The sequence below is a fragment of the Aptenodytes patagonicus genome, chromosome W (genome assembly GCF_965638725.1).
Source record: "Aptenodytes patagonicus chromosome W, bAptPat1.pri.cur, whole genome shotgun sequence".
Lineage (NCBI taxonomy): Eukaryota > Metazoa > Chordata > Aves > Sphenisciformes > Spheniscidae > Aptenodytes > Aptenodytes patagonicus.
Window position 1 is genome coordinate 37,274,681 of NC_134981.1, and position 19,117 is coordinate 37,293,797.

Consider the following 19,117-nt stretch of genomic DNA (forward strand, 5'->3'; position numbering starts at 1 on the left):
TGAACACAGAATTGCAGCCAGCTTTTATTTCAGGAGTAGGAGTATGTCTGCCTATTACACGATGCAGAAGGCATAGGAAAGGCATGGGAATGGACTAATTTCTCCACTTCCCACCTGGGGATCATGAGACGATTAGTGACATATTGATAATAATTCAAACTGTTTGGAGAGACTAAATTTAGCCTAGAGAGCCAGTATCCCTAGACTATCGATAGTGATCCTTTCTTATGTCCAAAACCCAAATGAGTTTTAGAAAAGTACTAATGCCTGCATTAGTCTGAAGAAAAATCAAACTCAGTACTGGTGCTAAAAATTTGCCATTACTTCCCAAAGTCACTCATTCTGTAGTAAGCACAGAGAGAGATTCTTCAGAGTACAATTCACATCACCTACATCAGGCTCCCACTCTAAATGATACTCTAGAGGAGTCTCTATTTTTCTGTTGACTATAAGGGAAACCTAGATGCTTGGTCCTCTTGGGACTTGTGAATACAACTACAGTGCTTCTCTTTCTAAAATCATAGATTCATAGAATCATTAAGGTTGGAAAAGACCTCTAAGATCATTGAGTCCAACCGTCAACCCAACACCACCATGCCCACTAAACCATGTCCCTAAGCGCCTCATCTACACGTCTTTTAAATACTTCCAGGGATGGGGACTCAACCACTTCCCTGAGCAGCCTGTTCCAATGTTTAACCACACTTTCAGTAAAGAAGTTTTTCCTCATGTCCAATCTAAACCTCCCCGGCGCAACTTGAGGCCATTTCCTCTCGTCCTATCGCTAGTTACTTGGGAGAAGAGACCGACACCCACCTCGCTACAACCTCCTTTCAGGTAGTTGTAGAGAGCGATGAGGTCTCCCCTCAGCCTCCTTTTCTCCAGGCTAAACAACCCCAGTTCCCTCAGCCGCTCCTCATAAGACTTGTTCTCCAGACCCCTCACCAGCCTCGTTGCCCTTCTCTGGACACGCTCCAGCACCTCAACGTCCTTCTTGTAGTGAGGGGCCCAAAACTGAACACAGTATTCGAGGTGCGGCCTCACCAGTGCCGAGTACAGGGGCACGATCACTTCCCTCCTCCTGCTGGCCACACTATTTCTGATACAGGCCAGGATGCCATTGGCCTTCTTGGCCGCCTGGGCACACTGCCGGCTCATGTTCAGCCGGCTGTCAACCAGCACCCCCAGGTCCTTTTCCGCCAGGCAGCTTTCCAGCCACTCTTCCCCAAGCCTGTAGCGTTGCATGGGGTTGTTGTGGCCAAAGTGCAGGACCCGGCACTTGGCCTTGTTGAACCTCATACAATTGGTCTGGGCCCATTGATCCAGCCTGTCCAGGTCCCTCTGCAGAGCCTTCCTACCCTCGAGCAGATCAACACTCCCGCCCAACTTGGTTGCGTCTGCAAACTTCCTGAGGGTGCACTCAATCCCCTCATCCAGATCATTGATAAAGATATTGAACAAGACCGGCCCCAAAACTGAGCCCTGGGGAACACCGCTCGTGACCGGCCGCCAACTGGATTGAACTCCATTCACCACAACTCTCTGGGCCCGGCCGTCCAGCCAGTTTTTGACCCAGCGCAGAGTCCACCTGTCTAAGCCGTGAGCCGCCAGCTTCTCTAGGAGAATGCTGTGGGAGACGGTGTCAAAGGCCTTGCTGAAGTCCAGGTAGACCACATCCACAGCCTTTCCCTCATCCACTAGGCGGGTCACCTGGTCATAGAAGGAGATCAGGTTGGTCAAGCAGGACCTGCCTCTCATGAACCCGTGCTGGCTAGGCCTGATCCCCTGGTTGTCCCGCACATGCCTTGTGAGCACCCTCAGGATGAACCGCTCCATAATCTTCCCCGGCACCGAGGTCAGGCTGACAGGCCTGTAGTTCCCCGGATCCTCCTTCCGGCCCTTCTTGTAGATGGGCATCACATTGGCAAGCCTCCAGTCGTCCGGGACCTCCCCCGTTAACCAGGACTGCTGATAAATGATGGAGAGTGGCTTGGCAAGCTCCTCCACCAGCTCCCTCAGCACCCTCGGGGGGATCCCATCCAGCCCCATAGACTTGTGAGCGTCCAGGTGCCGTAGCAGGTCGTTGACTGCTTCCTCTTGGATTATGGGGGGTTCATCCTGCTCGCCGTCCCTGTCTTCCAGCTCAGGGGGGCCGAGTACCCTGAGGATAACTGGTCTGCCTGTTAAAGACTGAGGCAAAGGCGGCATTGAGTACCTCAGCCTTTTCCTCATCCTCAGTGACAATGTTCCCCCCCGCATCCAATAAAGGATGGAGATTCTCCTTGGCTCTCTTCTTGTCATTAATATATTTGTAAAAACATTTTTTGATGTCTCTAACGACAGCAGCCAGATTGCGTTCTAGCTGGGCTTTTGCCTTTCTCATTTCTTCTCTGCACGACCTAACGAGATCCCTGTACTCTTCTTGAGTCGCCTGACCCTTCTTCCACAAGCGGTAAACTCTCCTTTTTTTCCTGAGTCCCAGCAAGAGCTCCCTGTTCAGCCAGGCCGGTCGTCTTGCCTGCCCATTCTTCTTACGGCGTACAGGGACAGCCTGCTCCTGCGCCTTTAAGACTTCCTTCTTGAAGAACGTCCAGCCTTCCTGGACCCCTTTGCCCTTCAGGACTGTCTCCCAAGGGACTCTCTCAACCAGCGTCCTGAACAGGCCAAAGTCCGCCCTCCGGAAGTCCATGGTTGCGGTTTTGCTGGCCCCGCTCCTTACTTCACCAAGAATCGAGAATTCTATCATTTCATGGTCGCTAAGCCCAAGACGGCCTCCGACCACCACATCTCCCACCAGTCCTTCTCTGTTTGTAAACAGCAGGTCGAGCGAGGCACCTCCCCTGGTAGGCTCACTTACCAGCTGGGTCAGGAAGTTGTCTTCCACACACTCCAGGAACCTCCTAGACTGCTTCCTCTCTGCCGTGTTGTATTTCCAGCAGATGTCCGGGAAGTTGAAGTCCCCCACGAGAACAAGGGCTAGCGATTGAGAGACTTCTGCCAGCCGCTTATAGAATGCTTCATCCGCCCCTTCATCCTGGTTGGGTGGTCTATAACAGACTCCCAGCAGGATATCTGCCTCGTTGGCCTTCCCCCTCATCTTTACCCATAAACACTCGACTGTATCATCATCACAATCATCGAGCTCTAGACAATCGAAACACTCCCTAACATACAGGGCCACCCCACCGCCTCTCCTTCCTCGCCTGTCCCTTCTGAAGAGTCTATAGCCATCCATTGCAGCACTCCAGTCATGAGAGTCACCCCACCATGTTTCTGTGATGGCGACTAAGTCATAGCTATCCCACTGCACAATGGCTTCCAGCTCCTCCTGTTTGCCGCCCATGCTGCGTGCATTGGTGTAGATGCACTTGAGCTGGGCTATCGATTTCACCCCCAGCATCGGCATGCCACCCCTAGGCTCACCTCTAGTGAGCCTGGTTTTATCCCCTTCCCCCTTTGAACCTAGTTTAAAGCCCTCTCAATGAGCCCTGCCAATTCATGAGCGAGAATCCTTTTCCCCCTGTGAGACAGCTGAACTCCATCTGTCACCAGCAGACCCGGTGCCGTGTAAACCTCCCCATGACCAAAAAAGCCAAAATTCCGCCGATGGCACCAGCCCCTGAGCCACGTGTTGATCAGGCGTGTTTTTCTGTTCCTTTCAGTATCGTTCCCTGCCACTGTAGGGATTGAGGAAAACGTTACCTGTGCTCCCGATCCTTCAACCAGTCGCCCCAGTGCCCTGAAGTCCCTTTTGATCACTGCAGGACTTCTCTCTGCCACCTCATCACTGCCAGCCTGTACAACCAACAGCGGGTAGTAGTCAGAAGGCTGTACCAGACCAGGGAGTTTCCTAGTAATGTCTCTGACCCGGGCCCCAGGGAGGCAGCAGACTTCCCTGTGGGATGGGTCTGGTGGGCATATTGGGCCCTCTGTTCCCCTCAGAAGGGAATCGCCTACAACAATTACCCTCCTTTTTTTCTCAGCAGAGGCAGTCATAATGCGTGGGGCTGACTGCCTCACCCTAGGCAACCCCCTGGATGGACCTTCGTCTACATCCTCGTTTGCCTGGCCCTCAAGTTCCAGGGCCCCATATCTGTTGTGTAAGGGCAACTGGGAAGGTGAGGGAGGCCGGGCAGGGTTTTGCCTGGCACCCCGAGCAGGGATCTGTTTCCATTTCCCCCCCGTCACAGAATCACAGAATGGTTTGGGTTGGAAGGGACCTTAAAGATCACCTAGTTCCGACCCCCCTGCCATGGGCAGGGACACCTTCCACTAGACCAGGTTGCTCAAAGCCCTGTCTAACCTGACCTTGAACGCTTCCAGGGATGGGGCATCTTCCAGGGATGGGGCTTGGATATTGCCATCTCCAAGGTGACCCATATGGTCACACCACACACAGATGTTGTCTCTGCTGCCCTCCAGTACAAGTGACAGGCTCAGGCACTCCCTGCAGCCAGAGACCTGGACAGCTGTATGCTTGTGTGAGGGCTCTGTCTGGGTTGCCACATTCCTTCTGGCAATGGCTTTTGGCCGAGTGGAAACCATAGCTGGGTCCTCTTCTGGGAGGGCGACGACTACTAGTTGAGTTGGTCTCTAGAGCCTGGAGGGGGACTGCGCCCTGCCCGCTCGCCTTCCCTGCACGCCCTCCCTCGTGAACTGCCGCGCAAACTGCCACGCCACGTCTTGTTCGCCGCGCTCCAGGTCGCTCGTCGCGCTCCCTGGGGGCTGCTCTTGTACGTGATGGGGTTTGGCCGCCGTCCCTCTTGTCCCCGCCCACGCTGAGTCAGAGCTGCCGCTCGTCAGGAGCTCCCTCCTCCGGCTCGGGGAATGGGTGGGCTGGGGCACCCTCTCACTCCCTGCGCTTTTGCCTTCGCGGGTTTAGCCGCGGTTTTGCCGCTTTAGGAAGGGTCCCCCCGCGCGATCCTCCTCTCCGGAGCCCTTCGCCTCGGTGGCTTCACTGAAAAAATGCAAACTGCTGACTTCAAGTAAGTATGGGATGCACTCTAGCCCGCTTCCCGGTGTATTAATATGTCAGTTCTCTCCTAACAGGACTTGTCTCTACTATGGAGGCATTTGGCAACAAAATGTGAAGAAGCTAGTGCTGATGTTGTGTTCCTCCTTTGGAAATTATGCTGGAAATAATTACCAGGAATGCCATATTCAGGCCTGTTAATTAAATATTGCATACGTGGATGGGAACCAAAGAAACATGCCAACCGTGCTAATGTTATGATGTTCTGTTTCCAAGAAAGCAAAAACCTTACCTTTATTTTGACAAAGTTTTCTTCTCAAATGATTAAATGGGTGTATTAAACATGCATCACTTTCAGCAAAACACACTTAGTGTGGCGTCAGTAGTCCTCTTTCCGTCACTACCCCTTTTTGGAAATGTACTCCTTTGCTGGTTAGATACTTTCTAATGTCCAGCTCAAAGACACTCAGGACTAGTTTATACTCACTTCTTAATGTCCAGTGTCTGCTCCAGTATACACTTAGGATTACTGACGCCAAATGCAGCTTGATCAATTTACAAAAAGGTGTATATAACTTGCTCTGTGGACTCAGTGGCTTGGCAGGCTCTTCCACTCCAGTGCTTCTAATTTGAACCAAGACTGAGATATCTAATAATTTTGCTGAGTGATAGGAGATGAATTGCCATGCTAACTCCTGTGTCTAATAGCTTTGAGTTGGCTTTTTTCATCATAATTTTAGAATAACCTCTTACATATCTGGAAGCAGCCTTTTTGCTTGCTTTTGCCCTTCTCCATTGTGTTTGGATGTGTCTGTTATAAATCTATTTTGTCTGGGCATAACCATTGCCAGTGACAACAGGATATGGAAAGCTAAGAAGAAAATGTTCTCATTTATTTCCTTGGCAAAGCATCAGAAATGTTCATAGTGTATTTACAGATTATTTCCCATTTCCTACTTTTCCCTCACCTCTATGGACTCAGTCACCTTTGAAATGATCTGATGCCCTGACAAATGAAATAGAGGGTCTGTAGAGATCTGGCATTTTCTACAAACTGCCACCATTAATGCCCATATGCTCTGATAAACACAAAGAACAGGTTATCCACACTAAATTCTTTTTCATTTTGGCAAAGTGCAGGAATGTGGAAAATTTGCATGCTACAATCAGATAAAGAGTGAAACTTGAAGTGAGTTAATCAGTGTGTGAATCACTGAGAATTTCCCATTGAATCTTCACTTTTCAAAGTACCACCAAAGCCTTAGGGGAAACTACTGAGAGATACACAGACATTTCAACTAATTCAGACCAATTCTTAAAAGAACATGCAGAAACCATACACACTTGTATGTTTCAGAGAAAAAAAAAAAAAAAAAAAAAGAGTTCATTGCTTTTGACTTCTAAACCAAAGCCCTCTCCATGGCCATAAGCACTACTAAGATTTATATCTTTTCTTTGAAAACATGGCTAGAAAAATGAAAAGTAGTCACAAACTCTGACCCAGATCCAATTATATCCAGCAGATGACAATAGCAAACTTTTACACTAGGTAACTCCCTCTCTGGAAGGACTGTTTGGGCTGCCTTTCTGGTAATTTTTGGCCCTTCTTGTCTACAGAGAAATGGCATGAGCTTGAGACTGAAACAAAGAATTCATAAATATAGAACGACAGTGCCACTGCACAGGCCCTTTTTCTCATCCTGCTAAAATATTTTAACTTCTTGGTTTTCTTTTTAATTATTGCTTGATGGGAATGGAAAAAAAATATTGCTTACACTCTCCTTTAACTTGTTTTTATCATGATCAAAAGACATACACTTGATCACTCTTTCTGTTGCTCTACAATTCAGAGATGGTAGCTCTGTAACAGACTGTTCCATAAAGCTGTTGTGTGCAAAGAAACTACATTTGTTTCATGTAGTAGGAAATCAGATAGCTAAAAGAGATAAATCAAGCAATTAGTTCAGCCAGTCTAAACCACATTTGAACAAGGACCAACCATACTAGCCTAATGCTGGAAAAAGAAAAGAGACTTAAGAAGAAGAACCTACAATAGAATATTGTTTTACTTCAATCTTTAATAAGAATAATATTTGAGTACGCTGGGGATCGTGTAAGTAGAAGAAAAAAAAAAAAACCATACAGAAACTACAAGTGGAAATCAAACCTCATCTGCCGGACTGCTTTTTCACATCTTGGAAAAATCCAGATGCTTGTGATTATAATTTTGGATGAGATATGCTTAAAAATATACATTCTTTGACCATCTCACCAACCTTGAAAAAGTAGAATTTATAGGGGTTTTTATAGTTGCTTGCTGTCTCTTTTTATCCTAAGGCTCTGATTTCTGATGACTTTTATTCAATTATGTTTAATAATAATTCCATTTGTACTGACAATCATATAAAAAACCCAAGAAGCTGCTCTCTGATGTGTCACATACATATTTTTTTATATCTGGACTTTCCTTCTTTAGATTTTATTTTAATGTTTTACCACCATTTTGTTTCCACATCTATTTAACAGTCACTGAATTCAACACCTGTCAAATGTCAAATACAATAGTGACCAATCTGTATTTGTCATCCTTTACTAGCAAAATTTGCTTTTAATGAAATGCTCTCAAAAGCCAATACATACTAAACATGACTTCAGTATCTCAATAAGCATGTGTAAATAAATGGCAAATACCATGTAAACATTCCCAATACGTGCATGTAGTATGCAGAACTAGGCATCTTAAACAGCATCCTAATTATTGCTGTTCTCCATTCAGAAAACTGAAAGACATTCTTACAGAAGAAGGGCTTATTTCTAGAGCACCTCTTTGGTTGAAAGGTTTCAGCATGTGACACCCGAGCAATTGCTCTGCAAAAGATTTATGAGATTATCAGTCTCTGTCTGTGCTGGTTTTGGCTGGGATAGAGTTAATTTTCTTCATAGTAGCTAGTATGGGGCTATGTTTTGCATTTGTGCTGAAAACAGTGCTGATAACACAGGGATGTTTTAGTGACTGCTGAGCAGTGCTTACACAGAGTCAAGGCCTTTTCTGCTTCTCACACCACCCCACCAGCGAGCAGGCTGGGGGTGCACAAGAAGTTGGGAGGGGACACAGCTGGGACAGCTGACCCCAACTGACCAAAGGGATATTCCATACCATATGATGTCATGCTCAGCATATAAAGCTGGGGGAAGAAGAAGGAAGGGGGGGATGTTTGGAGTGATGCCATTTTGTCTTCCCAAGTAACCGTTACGCGTGATGGAGCCCTGCTTTCCTGGAGATGGCTGAACACCTGCCTGCCGATGGGAAGTAGTGAATGAATTCCCTGTTTTGCTTTGCTTGTGTGCACGCCTTTTGCTTTTCCTATTAAAATGTCTTTATCTCAACCCACAAGTTTCTTTCTCACTTTTACCCTTCTGATTCTCTCCCCCATCCCACTGTGGGGGGAGTGAGCGAGCGGCTGTGTGGTGCTTAGTTGCTGGCTGGAGTTAAACCACGACACTGTCCAAAGTCAAACAAACCCAACTCCATATCAACTTAACTTAAGCTTTCAGATTTCTTTTCAAACATGCATATTGAAGGGGATGCGGATCTTCCCTTCAAGCTGAAATTCTATTACTGCCAGAGTAGATATACAGCATGAAAAATATTAGCTGAGAGCTGCACTTCATAACTTAAATCACAGCAGACTGCAAAAAGTGCTCTTTGCATTGTATAAAATAAGCAGGATTGATTGTTACCAATCCACTGATAACATGACTGTTCTATTAAAAAAGTCATGTGTTTGAGTGTATAGTCTGGGGCCCCCAGAGCTCCTGCATGAGATTATAAAATAGGTCCTAATAAATAACTGAAGTACAGTATGCCAGCATAAACTGTTTTAAAACAACTACCTAGAAACTGCTAAAAACTGTGCATAATGTAACTTGTATCTGTATATCATCTGTTTCTCCAGTGCTAAGGGGCATTATATTTTTCCATATGTAAAAGCTGCTGAAAAGGGGCCACCTCTTTTCTACCCCTGATTCCAGCAATGAGCCATCTTTCCCTGGTGCAGATGGATAACTACTCCTTGAATAAACAGGTGGAGATATCGTCTCAACTTCCTGTGCATCCAGGTAGGACCTCGCTACATCTCATCACCTAACAACTTACATCCTTTCACTCCCAGGGGAGCTGCGACCAACGCTCAAAGGGCAGTATCTGTAAAAGACTGTTCGGTTCGCCCGTATGAGACCCGAAACCCACCCGCGGCCATCGCGGCGGGGTGGCGGCCACCGCAGGGCCGTGCCGCCCAGCCTCCCGCTCGGGCTGCCCCCCGGCCCGGGGAGCCGCGCTGCTCGGGGGACGGGGCGGCCCTACTGCACCCCCGCCCCGCGACGAGCTGCGGTCGCTCCCTGCCCGCCGAGACCGCCCGCCGGGGCCCCCTCTCACAGGGACGCGACCCCCCCCCCGGGCCCCCTCACACACACCGCGGAGCCGCCTCACGCACCCCTCCGGGCCCTCTCACGCAAGGGGCGTCCTCACCCCCTCCCCCTCACACTCCCTGGCCACCAGCGGGAGAGCCCGGCCCGGCGGCCCCGCCATGCCGCTGCACGGCGGAGGGGCTCCTGCCCCGTCTCGCGGGCGCCGGGGCGCCCAGCTCTCGGCCGCGCTGAGCCCGCCGCCCCCCTCGCCGCTCGCTCGGCTCCGGCCCGGGGACCGACCTGCATGGGCGCTTCGTGCCTCATCGCCAGGCGCGGCCCGCCGCTCGCTCCGCTGCCGCTCGCTCGCGCACGCCAACCACCACCGCCGTCTCCCACACGGGCGCTGCTGACAAACCCGCGTCGCGATCAGCACCGGAGCTGTCCCCGCTCCTCCCCCGGCACCGCCCCTATCTCCGACGCACCCTCGGGAGCTGTGGACCCCTGCTGCTCCGCTCCCGCCGCCGCCAGGGCGGGGAAGAAAGACTAGAACTCCCAGGATGCTCTGCGGCGCTTTGCAAAGTCCTCTCGGGGTTGCGGAGAGACGGTGGGGCTGGGGAAAGGCCGGGCGGCACGGGGCGCCGGGGGGGGGGGGGAGCGCGGCGCGGTTTGCCCGCGATGAGGCGGAAAGCAGGGACGGAGCTAGCGGAGCCGGGCGCCGCCGGTTCGGCGGATGCGCTGCCCTCCGCGGCCCCACCGGCCCGGCCCAGCCCGAGCGCCGGCAGCCGCGGAGGAGCAGCGTCGGGCTGGGGGAGCGAGGGCGGCGGCGGGCCCCGGGCAGGGCAGGGCAGGCAGTAGCTCCCACGCGGGCTGCGGGGAGTCGCTCGGCGACGCAGGAGCCGCGGAGTGGGGCAGACACCCCTCTCTTCCTGTGCCGTGCCGTGCCGTGCCACTGCACCGCGCCTCCTGCGGAGTCGGCCGGGAAGCGTCTGTGTTGCGCTGCCATTTCACGTCCCTTTATCACTGCATCCGCAGCCGAGCTGGTCCTGCGCCGGCACGCGGCGCCGCTCCGCCCCGCCGGCAGGGGGCGCCCGCACCACCCGCCCCGCCCCGCTGCGGGCCTCGCGCCAGCCCGGGCCTCGCTGCCGGCCGGGTCCCGCCACGGAGCGCCGGCAGCCCAGCGGGAGCTGGCGGGGAGGCCGGCCCGAGGGGAGGGTTTGCGGTGGCTGCAGCCCTGCACTCGCGGGGGTCCCGTAGCGTCCGCCATGCCTCGGTCCCTCTCCCGCCTCCCTCCTCCTTCCCCACAGTCGGCCAAAGGGCTGAGTGAGGCCGAGCGCCCTTCGGTGTGGTGACCACTGATAATGTCGTTATTGTTGTATAATAACAGTCCCTAAATGCTCCATGACTTCTCCTCTATCATATCCTACAGTCTGTTCCTGCTTTCTCTTTCCTCACTTTGATTTTCTCTGACCTTTGACAAATGGCAGCAGGCAGGTTCCGGGTCATGCTGCTGTACGATGGCAGCAGCCCCGCGCAGAAACAGTGGCATTGCTTCTGGGTGGTGGCACTCGTTTTTGACAGCGGTATCGAGGTCATCATAAAGGAATGCCAGTAAAACACCAAAAAAGCAGCACACCTATGCATGTGTCCCCAACACTTTTTTATTGTCCAAGAAGATGTTATAAACATATTTCTTGGCACTTTTTCCATAACCCCATCCTCTAATGCAGAATCTATACTTATCTTGGGACCAAATATACAGGTCCCTAGTTGGTAGGGAAATGTATAATCGGTTTTGTATTCAGATTTAAGATTTGGCGTGTTCTCTACTGAATGGGTGAAGATGAATCACGGGTGTGAGCAGCATGGGTAACTCACTCTGGGGATGTTTGCCCGAGGTTTGAGAGCTGGGCATTGTCTGGGCAGAGAGGGAAGAGTAAGGAGAAGGCAGGTGCAGTGGCCAAGGCAGTGTGAAAACAGCAGTCTGTCCTGTGGACTACACACTTCTATGTATGTAGTATGTGTTGCGTAAAGTAAATCACCTATAGGAGCTATGACATAGGCAAATTGTATAAAGGAGACATGAATACAGATTAAAGTGTGTCAGAAGTAATTTCATTCTAGCTCTGCAGGTTTTTAATTTCATTTACAGCTATTTAAAGCTACCTCACTATAACATGAAAATAGGAATTAAGTGGGGGGGTTTTCAAAGACATGACATATGCCATCATGCATTTTTGCAGCTGATTTTTCTTTCCTGCATGAAACATTGAATGTTACTCTTTCTGCCACTGTGGGCATGCAGACATCATGAATTTGCTCAGTACTTACATTTTAAACAGTCTGTGTGTGTGCATGCATGCATGAGCATGTTAAGAGTTGATTTTTTCTATGCATGTGATTTATTCTTGCTATTGATTTTAGGTAAATACATACCAAAAATCATGAGTAACAACCCATTTTCCTCTGAAAACAGGGCACATTATATTTGTTATCAATTGCAATTAGGGAAAAACAGAGAGATTCTTCCCCCTATGAGAGTGTTGTTTTACGGAGTTTTGTTTTTAAGAAAGTATTAGAAATATATTACACAGTCATGAATATATTAAACTATAGCTTTCCATAAAACAGTTCTCATTTTGGAATGCCATTTTAAATCTTAGCTGAATAGATATTTGAAACAATAGATTAAAATATTCAGAGAAGCTTTTGATTATAGAATTGGAAAGCAGATACTCTGGATTTATTATTCTATTAATTCTTTTAAGTAGATTTACTGCACATACTGTATTAGAAATTACAAGACTTAAATGATGCTGGGTTCCCAAATTTATCCCAAGACAAAATCTTACGCATCTTTTTATTATATTGACATTTATCTTAGCATTGAAGTCTCAAGCAATGTCACCTAAAAGCTCCATACAGGGAACTATGAATAGAACATAAAGCAGGATTACTTTTTAGATTGTCATATGTCCTTCTTTAAAATATTGGATTTTTTTTTTAACTAAAAATATTAAGGTAAACAGCATCTCTGCATAAACAATACTTTTCTGTTTCTTTGTTTAATTTTTAAAAGACAAAAACTCAAGAAGTAACACTGAAATTTTGCTTTGTGTGTTGGTTGAAGAGATGATTATTTTTTTTTAATTCCTCAGGGTTTGTTTATTATTTATCTTCTGGCAGTAACTTTGTCCTTTTCTTTCTGTCTTCTTCAGAGACTTTTGAAGCTGGTATGGGAACATTTTGTACCTCAAGCATCCTAGTCCAGTGGTATGCTGTGACAATACTCCTGAATACTCTTGTCCGCAAAGCACTATTTTCGTGGGGCAGGAATTTCTGTTGATTACTAATCACTGGGTTACAATATGTTAACATTTTTGGAACATGGTGTGCTTGAAGCTCTCTTTTGTACATAATTACTATGAACTAGATATTTTTACCAGGTGCTAACATACTGTCGTGGTTTAACCTCAGTTGGCAACTGAGCACCACACAGGTGGTTTTAGGACATATTTCAGTCTTTGTAACACAGGGGTTTTTTTTGCCCAAAACACTAATTTTACAGTACATAGAAGATAAACAATAACTTTCAGGGCTGCATACTAAATATAAGAAATCTTCTATTAACAATGGCATCAGGAGATAGCCGATTTGTATGCAACTGAGTTGTTTTGGATGAGTGAATTCTGGAATGATGGACACATTAACAAAGATATTTCTCAATTTCTTGCTAGAGGCCTACATAAGTAAAAAGAATATAAATGCAATGTAGCTTTTATTTCATAGATTCAATGCATGTATTGGGAGCAAATATTTTCTGTGCTTTCAAAACTTTCAAAGTGTAGACCATGCTATAAAATTAACAAATAAGTAAGATTCAGAAGTAGAAGAAACCTAGGTTAAGAGGGAGAGAAATAAGGCAAAGAGAGTTAACTAATGGTTGTTGTTCCTCTCTTGTGATTTTTAGACTGAAATACAAATCCTTTCAGGTTTTGATTTAAGAAAATAAAGGTTCCTGCTAGGTACAAAATGCCAGTCATTTTGAAATATCTATACATCTTGACAATGTTTTCTCTCATGCTCTCTTCCTTAATGTCAAATAGCTTTCTTTTTTCCCTTGACCTTTTAGAACACAGTATTTCTTTTACTCCTGCATGCCATTTGATTTATCCTGGGATTAGACTTTGGATGCAGAGAAAAGAAAAAAAAGAGAGTCACAGGTCTTTCACTAAGCAATAAAGGTCATTCACCCTGACTCAGTCTGTCATGTTTGCAAGTCTGGATTATGCTTGCAAAATGTAAATGTTGACGTATGCCTTCTTTAGAATTTTCTTTAAGGAAAAAAGTATGGGATCTTTATATTTGACTAGGTAAACAGGAAATGTAGAGAGCAAGAAAATGGTGGTTAAAGATCTCAGGGATGTTTCTTTCCAATGACAATTTTTAACAATATTTCATCAAGAAGGCAAGCATAAATTGACAAAATACAGTTCTGAAATGAAACTAGAAATTCTATTGAGAGCAGATGTGGCATTGAAACAAGACAAGATTTGTCTCAAGCACAGATCTCAGATACCCATTGAAAAAAAATCTGTTGGGACTTGTCAGGCTAGAAGACAAACTACACAGAATCTTGTCATGAGGTAAACCATGGAAGTTGTTATATTTGCAACAGATGAAGATGCTTCACTGCTGTATATATGCTTGATTTTGTGACCTTGCCAGATTCTGCAAGTCCTTAAAATCCCAACAGACGAGACTCACACGTCAAGCCGCATGACAGCACACTGCTGATACATGAACTGGAAGTGCCACAGTGGGGAATGAGAAAGCAGTGGCTAAAAGAGCAAGTCTGATGCTCAGCACATGAGACTTGACAGGTCTGCATTACAATGAAAGACAAGTAAACAGTTCCTGTGGGGATAGGAATCTCCTGAGTTTGATTTTAATGAGCAAACATTGTACCACCTGACATGAGAAGGCACGTAAACAGAAGATAACGGAGGAAGCAATATGCTGCAGCTGAAAGGAGAAAAAGGAATGTGCTGCAGCTGGAAGGAGAAAACAAGATAAAGGCCATGAAGGCATTTCACAATTGAATGAAGGAGGAGGAAGAATGGGTTAGTCTGCTAGGGTGTAGGTGTGTGTGAATACAAGGCTATAACCTCTCTGCGAGCTGCAGGTAGTGTGTGTATGCTTCTGCTTGTTATGAAAGATGCAAACAAAGAGCAATAAAGGTCTTTGGTCACTGCCTGCTAGAGTCTGTGCTGCTTAAATCCCCACAAATGGCGCCCAATGTGGGATGAAAATGCTGGAGCAGAGCACCAGTGGGGAGCCAGCTGAATGAGTCACAGCCAGCGGGAGATGGAGCAGTCTCAGGAACAGAGCTAGAACTGGAATTCTGAATCGTTGCCTTGTTGGAGTAGAGGTGAGCAGCTGGAAACTTAAAATGGGATCGCAACTAACTAAGCAGAAGGAATCTATACTATGTATTATTAAGAAGCTGTTAGAAAAGCGTGGAATTAAGTATGGTGACTATATCCTCTGCCTATTGCTTTCGTGGCTAAAACTCTTTCGGCCCTGACGATATCAAGTGATTTTGGATAGTCTCCTAAACAACAGAGAATAGAGGTCTCAAGCCATGACAATGAACCCTTAGACTATGGTCTGGCTGCTCACTGGTAGGCTGTTTGACAATGGGAATTCCCTGCCTTCATGCGTGATGTGTTGATCCGGGACACTGGACTCAAATGTAATAGTTGTGAAAGAAACTGGTAATATTACTCTCAATTCTGGGTGGGAAGGTGCACAAGGTGTAAAGGGCATACCACTGGGAGCACTGAACCACAGATTCTACAGCTAGTGTGTGGGAGATCACATTGTGTCCCCCAGCTGTGGACTGTGTGGGAAATGGACTGGGAAAGTACCAAATGACAGTGTGACAAGCGCTTTGGGTGGAAATGGAACAAAAGAGAATGTAAACCATGACGCCAGTATGGGGGGGTGTCTTGTAGCCAGTATCACTGTGTGCGGTTGCTGTGTTATGGGTACCCTCACAGCTGAAGGAAAATATTTGGGTATTGCTGTGTGCGGTTGCTGTGTTATGGGCACCCTCACAGCTGAAGGAAAATGTTTGGGTAACTGGCCAATCAGACAGGACAAGATTCCATCTGCCTGTTGATATCTTCCCCCGGCAACCCCTTTTCTACCTGCCTAGTGGGGCTTCCTTTAGATAATTGGGACTTGGGCCTGACTAGTCCTTTCAAGGAGGCCTGCGGGGGGGGACGACACGCCACTGACAATTGGGATGGATGCCTACCACATCTTAATCACTTGCCAATAGAACCTCAGGAACTCGAGCTATTAGGGTCCATAAAAATGGATTGGTGTTTGTATTTCAATTATTCAGGGGCCAATGTTTCCTGAGCCTGGTCAGTTAATGCTACCCTGGGAATCTATAAGAATGAATCACTGTGATATAACCAGACAAGTGGCAACATATCTAAATCATCTAATGCACCTATAGGATTACCCAGGGGGGTCTTTTTAATATGTGGAGACTGGGCCTGGCCTGGCATTCCCTCTCATATTAAAGGTGGGCTGTGTTCGTTGGGAAGATTAACTCTACTAATGCCAAACATGACTAGCCAAGCTAGGAAGGCTATGTTTAGTAATGTTCTTTTGCATCCTGGTTTGTGTGCCGTGATTATTACAGGGAATGTGAAAAATGATTGAAAGATTGGTTTCAGCAGTGTTTCTAGTAAAACAAAAAGGGGGAGATGTGGGGATGGGAATCTCCTGAGTTTGATTTTAATGAGCAAACGTTGTACCACCTGGCATGAGAAGGCATGTAAACAGAAGATAATGGAGGAAGCAATAAGCTGCAGCTGAAAGGAGGAAAAGGAATGTGCTGCAGCTGGAAGGAGAAAACAAGATAAAGGCCATGAAGGCATTTCACAATGAAGGAGGAGGAAGAATGGGTCAGTCTGCTAGAGCATAGATGTGTGTGAATACAAGGCTATAAGCTGTCTGCAAGCTGCAGGTAGCGCGTGTACACTTCTGCTTGTTATGAAAGATGCAAACAAAGAGCAATAAAGGTCTTCGAACTCTGGCAGGCAGTGACCATGCTGCTTAAATCCCCACAAGTTCCTGTCAGTGATTTTTTTTTTTTTCTTCTGTTTCTCGGTATAGAAGATACTGTTGGTCTCTTCCCTGTTAAACTTTGCAACCACTAAAACTGTAACACAGAACTGAAATGCAGCTTTTCATTTTGTGGCTAAGGGACCAGCATAAATCACTACAGTTCTGCTGTTGATGGAAATGAGCACTGGGTTAATATCTTTGCACTGTAGTTGCCATGGCTACCGAGTCACAGCACCAGATATTCCATCACATTTCCTGTATCCTCAGATACTACATGCAATGGTTTCGTTGGAGTATAGAAAAGGGAAAACTTGCATTTTTTTTTTTTTTTTTTCATTTTCTATTGCGTAGCACACTGTCTTGTCTCCAGTAAGCTCACCCTGGTCCATGGAAATCAAACGGGCATTTCATACAGGTGAAGGCATCTCCCTTTGATACATGTCCTGGGGCTGCAGAAAACAGCCTTACACTTGTCTCCACTCACCACCTAATCTGAGCGCTCACACCACTATGCATCTACATGTCCAGTGACCTCTGCAGGCAAGGGACAAGCTGCCACCTGGAGCTGAAGGTGGGAGTACTTTAAGTCTTTCAGAAAAGTCTTTGGTTCAAAGTGTGACTTTAAAAATCTTAAAAACATCTGCTCAGCTGTTTCCTGAATAAGGGCTTTATGCTTGGAGTCTGCATACCATTCAAGAGGAAGACCAAAGCAGTGTATATTCATCATGATGGGTAGTTTATAAAGGTTATAGAAATCATGGAACTAAAACCCATACTTGGAATTGTACATATATCTGTAGAGATATTTAGTAGCAGTGCATGCATCATCAAATTTAAAAATGCACTTAAGTTACAGATTAAATGTATTGCTTATGTAATGCTTTTGCAACAAGCTTTCTATTCATGGCAAAATGTCTTCATCCTAAGCTTTCTGTGTATCAGAAGAATGATTCTTTTACTGTCCATGCATTTCTATACTATTAATCACAAGATTCGTCCTAGACAAGAGGAAGCTCTGATGGGGGGGGGGGGGGAGCATGCATTAGTTTTTATCAGGCATGAAAATTCTTAAACATAGCAAACAAAATAGAGTTTTGTCAGATCCATGACACATCACGTCACAATTCTGGACAGTCATTAGATGACACTAATGGCTCACTACTGACAACAGCTCAGATCAATCAGATGACCTAGAGAGAGGGGTTCTGAGGCTACTGCTCTGGTAGGAATTTTCACACAGTTCCTCCTGTCAAATCATTTGTGCACTGCTGAAATAGTTGTTAAAACAGCATAGCAGCAAATGCTGTGTAATGAAATCAGCTGTATTAAGTTCTGCAGAACAGCCAAGGGAAGCAGCAGCCATAAACAATGGGGTTTAGGCTCTCAGACCAAGCAGGCTGATTCTTTTTCTACTCTTGGTGAAAGGCTGGTTGGTTAAAGAAATAATCTTACTGATTTTGTCAGATATACACACATTCAATGGGACTTCTAGGGGTGTTGTGTTCATTCATTTTGCATCTGACTTGTCTGTCTTCCCTCAGTGTGATGTTAGCATAAAGCTTCCAATAATTAATGGAAATGACAGTGACAGATATTGCTGCAGTTCACTAGTTCTTCTGCGGTTCACTAGATTTTCTTCTGAAAGTTTCTGCTACAGTAACTATAGACTGAAGTAAAAAAAAATGGGGAAAAGAAGAAACATTTAGTTAAAAGAAGTGCATGTAGTCAGACTGCATATTTTTCAGCCAAAAATGTAAAAATGAATGAGGAAATATATTTATTTACATCTAGCTCTAATATAATTTAATTTTGCTTGCTTTTTCTCATCTAATAAGCATTTCAAGATAGAAACACAGTTGCTGCTAATATCATGGTGATTTTATCAAGTACTTCCCATGAATGCTATACAGCTGTGTTAGAAGAGGCTGTTATGGCAGGAAACAACCTAATAGCTATTTTTGGGTCCCTTAGCTATGCATGACTCGGGGAAAAAAAAGAATCATTACTTGATTTTTCTATTCTGCCTAGGTACTTACAACACCAATCACCAGGCCTACTCGGACATCAGTCCTGTTTCATCAGGGAGACGAATAAGCCTCTGGAGCTCAAATGTGAGGATGTATTTATGTGAGATGCTGATCCTCTGTAGATCTCATTAGCTTTCAGTTAGAGGCATCCACCTTCTCTCAAGTCTGAGATCTTAGACTGAAATTCAAAACCAAGGAAGGAGCCCTAACTTGGCCTTAAATGTCACATCAACTTCATAAGTGTCATTTGGAGTCTCTAAAAGCAGCCAGTAATTTTTTCACCAGAGTAGAGATGTTGAGTGGTCAGCAGATTCTAAACGTGATTAATGACATATTGTCTGCCTCCATTTTACTCCATATTTCCAAGTTAAATGCTTCCACGCTTCACTGCTTTCCTTGTTATACACATAGTACATTATCATGCTGGGGAGCTGGCAGTAGTCCCTAGCATTAGGTCACCATTATTTGCCATTAAAGGAGAGCTTTCTAACTGTTTCAGAGAAATCATCACATCGTATCTCTATTATCTGCAACTGTCTCTTAATCTGTTTGGAAAAAGCATTGGGGG

At 46.2% G+C, this 19,117-nt stretch overlaps 1 protein-coding gene across 1 annotated transcript in view; it reads right to left on the reverse strand.

The window, feature by feature from the left end:
• LOC143172022 (ras-related protein Rab-3C-like) overlaps window positions 1–9,753 on the reverse strand; it is a 218,220-nt gene extending 208,467 nt beyond the window's left edge. Inside the window, exon 1 of the mRNA XM_076361237.1 lies at window positions 9,680–9,753. Coding sequence (XP_076217352.1) covers window positions 9,680–9,703 — 24 coding nt within the window. The 5' untranslated portion in view covers window positions 9,704–9,753. The remainder of the gene's footprint in view (window positions 1–9,679) is intronic.
• Window positions 9,754–19,117: the final 9,364 nt, after the last annotated feature.